Source organism: Alligator sinensis, unplaced genomic scaffold, assembly GCF_000455745.1.
Source record: "Alligator sinensis unplaced genomic scaffold, ASM45574v1 scaffold350_1, whole genome shotgun sequence".
Classification (NCBI taxonomy): Eukaryota; Metazoa; Chordata; order Crocodylia; family Alligatoridae; genus Alligator; species Alligator sinensis.
The window spans coordinates 433,982-436,480 of NW_005843047.1; the positions used below are offsets into that span (position 1 = coordinate 433,982).

At 43.6% G+C, this 2,499-nt stretch overlaps 1 protein-coding gene across 1 annotated transcript in view; it reads left to right on the forward strand.

Moving 5' to 3' along the window:
- Positions 1-1,487, forward strand: part of ZNF704 (zinc finger protein 704) — a gene marked incomplete at both ends in the record, with an annotated part of 143,351 nt that extends 141,864 nt beyond the window's left edge. The window contains one exon of the mRNA XM_006036976.1: positions 1,393-1,487. Within this exon, the coding sequence (XP_006037038.1) occupies positions 1,393-1,487 (95 nt within the window). The remainder of the gene's footprint in view (positions 1-1,392) is intronic.
- Between the last annotated feature and the right edge of the window lie 1,012 nt (positions 1,488-2,499).

A 2,499-nucleotide genomic window follows, 5' to 3' on the forward strand; every position in this document is an offset into this window, starting at 1 on the left:
TTCCGCTTCCGTGCCACCCAGCAGGTCATTTCCTAGGCAATAGGTATGCTGGACATTTTTCCCCCCTAGGTGTAGCACTTTGCATTTCTCCTTGTTGAGCTGCATTCTGTTGTTTTCTGCCCACTTGTCCAACCTATCCAGGTCAGCTTGCAGCTGTTCCCTGCCCTCCGGCATGTCCACTTCTCCCCACAGTTTTGTGTCATCCACAAACTTGGACAGAGTACACTTCACTCCCTCGTCCAAGTCGCTGATGAAGACATTGAAGAGTATCGGTCCAAGGATCGAGCCCTGCGGGACCCCACTGCCCACACCCTTCCAGGTCGAAACCGACCCATCTACCACGACTCTCTGGGTGCGACCCTTTAGCCAATTCGCCACCCACCGGACCATGTAGTCATCCAAGTCGCAGCCTCTTAACTTGTTCACCAGTATGGGGTGGGATACTGTATCAAAGGCCTTCCTGAAATCTAAGTATACAACATCCACCCCTACTCCTGTGTTCAGGCGTTTCGTAACCTGGTCATAAAAAGAGACTAGATTAGTCAGGCATGATCTGCCTGCTACGAACCCGTGCTGGTTTCCCTTCAGCATAATTTGTCCTGCCGGGCTCTCGCAAATGTGAGCCTTGATAATTTTTTCAAAGACTTTGCCAAGGATGGAGGTGAGACTGACTGGCCTATAGTTGCCCGGGTCCTCCTTCCTCCCCTTCTTGAAAATGGGGACCACATTGGCCCTTTTCCACCACATTGGCCCTTTTCCTGTTCCTCACATTCTCATTTGGCTCCCAACAAATTTGCAGCAAGGCAGCCTGCCTCTTTCAGATCATCAACCCAGTGTCAGCAAACCCACTCCCAGCCCCTCACCAGCAATATGCAGTAAAATTGTTCTAAAGTTATCAGTTTTATGATTTCACTGGCAGAGCGGGACTCTGATTTTAAGCACTGGGTGCACATGCCTTTGAAGCACTACACAACAGCTCAGGGCTAGGAGTCAGGATTAAACAGCTCTTCCCAGAATTGGTGTTAGTGCGCCTCTTCAACAGCACATAGTAGGACACTTCCTCTCTATCAAGATGCTCTGCAGCTGGATTCTCAACAGGATTTTCTGACCCCTCTTAAAGGGACAGACCCTATTAAGGGGAAGTTCAGGGGAAGGCAAAGTTCATGAAGTGTGTGTATATAAAGCTAAATGGACAATTTTTCTCAATAGATATTCTAATTTTGAGGCATACTAATTACATTCTGACCTTCCCTAGATATATTTCCCACCAGTTGAAATGTCCTAGGTGATAATTCATGATGGACACTTTGCTATCAAAGAATTCAAAGAATGCTTTTATATTGCATGTATACATGGGTGCTTCATAAACAGTGTTTTTGTTTGTATTAACAGGTCTCTCCAACTCGTAATCATCCTGCAGGGAGTGGAGAGCAGAAACAGACTCACACAGTTCTCTCATCACCACCCAGAGTAACATTTGGCCTGAGGTATGTGACTGTTAATACCTGCTGACAGACCAGGAGGCTCAAAAGTTGGAGGAAGGCTAGTAAGATGCAGGTGGCAGAAGCACAGAAGAGTCAAGTGCCTAGAATAAGAATTGCCATCATTTGCATTTCCTTTCAATAGAATAACAGCAAGAAAAGGATTTCAATCTCCATATTCCTTTTGCTGTTGCTACAACAAACAATAAATGTATGAGAAGGAGGATATTTATTCACTAGAAGTTTCAAAAAACAGGCTATTAAACAGTACCCTAGAAGTTACAACACATGAACCTGAACCATGTTCAGATCCAGACCTGGATTTCCCTACAATTCAAGGATAGTTTGATTCCAGTTTGGAAGTTCTCTGAATTTCATTCACTTCACTTTTCCATAGTATCCTGAGAGGTCTCTGTTCATCACGATTTCTGCATTCCCTCTATTTGACTCATAAAAAGTTCTCATAGCAAATAAATTAGGTCAAAGTTTTTCGTTTCACAACAAACCGTATTCTTTTCTCTTGGCTGTAGAAGCCTGGCACTTCCATTAAAGGCAATGGATTTTAAGTCATTCTCCATATAGAAAGCAAAACTCATGTCATGAATATGTGCTTCAGATCAAAACAAGCACACATCATTTCATTTCTAAATTTCTGAGGTACCCTTAAAAGCTGCTTATATCCCTAAGTTTGTTTGCACTCCGAAAAGAGACTTAAGCTATAAAACAAATTTTTGCAGCTTTTTCCTTTATGACTTCCAAATCAAATTTCTTCTGTTTACCTGTCAAATTGTTTCTCTAACTGCATATGGTACAAGCTCAGCCTGGGATCTGGCCATCAAGGTGGATTCTTCCTCACTTGTGCATAATCCCCATTAATCAACTTTCAGCAATCAAAATATTGTATTGTTAAAACAGCCTGCTCCCAGTAGGGCCAACCTTTGCCCACAGGAAGCAGAGAATGTTCATAGTTTCATAGTTGGTAGGGTCGGAAGGGACCTAAGCAGATCATCTAGTCCGA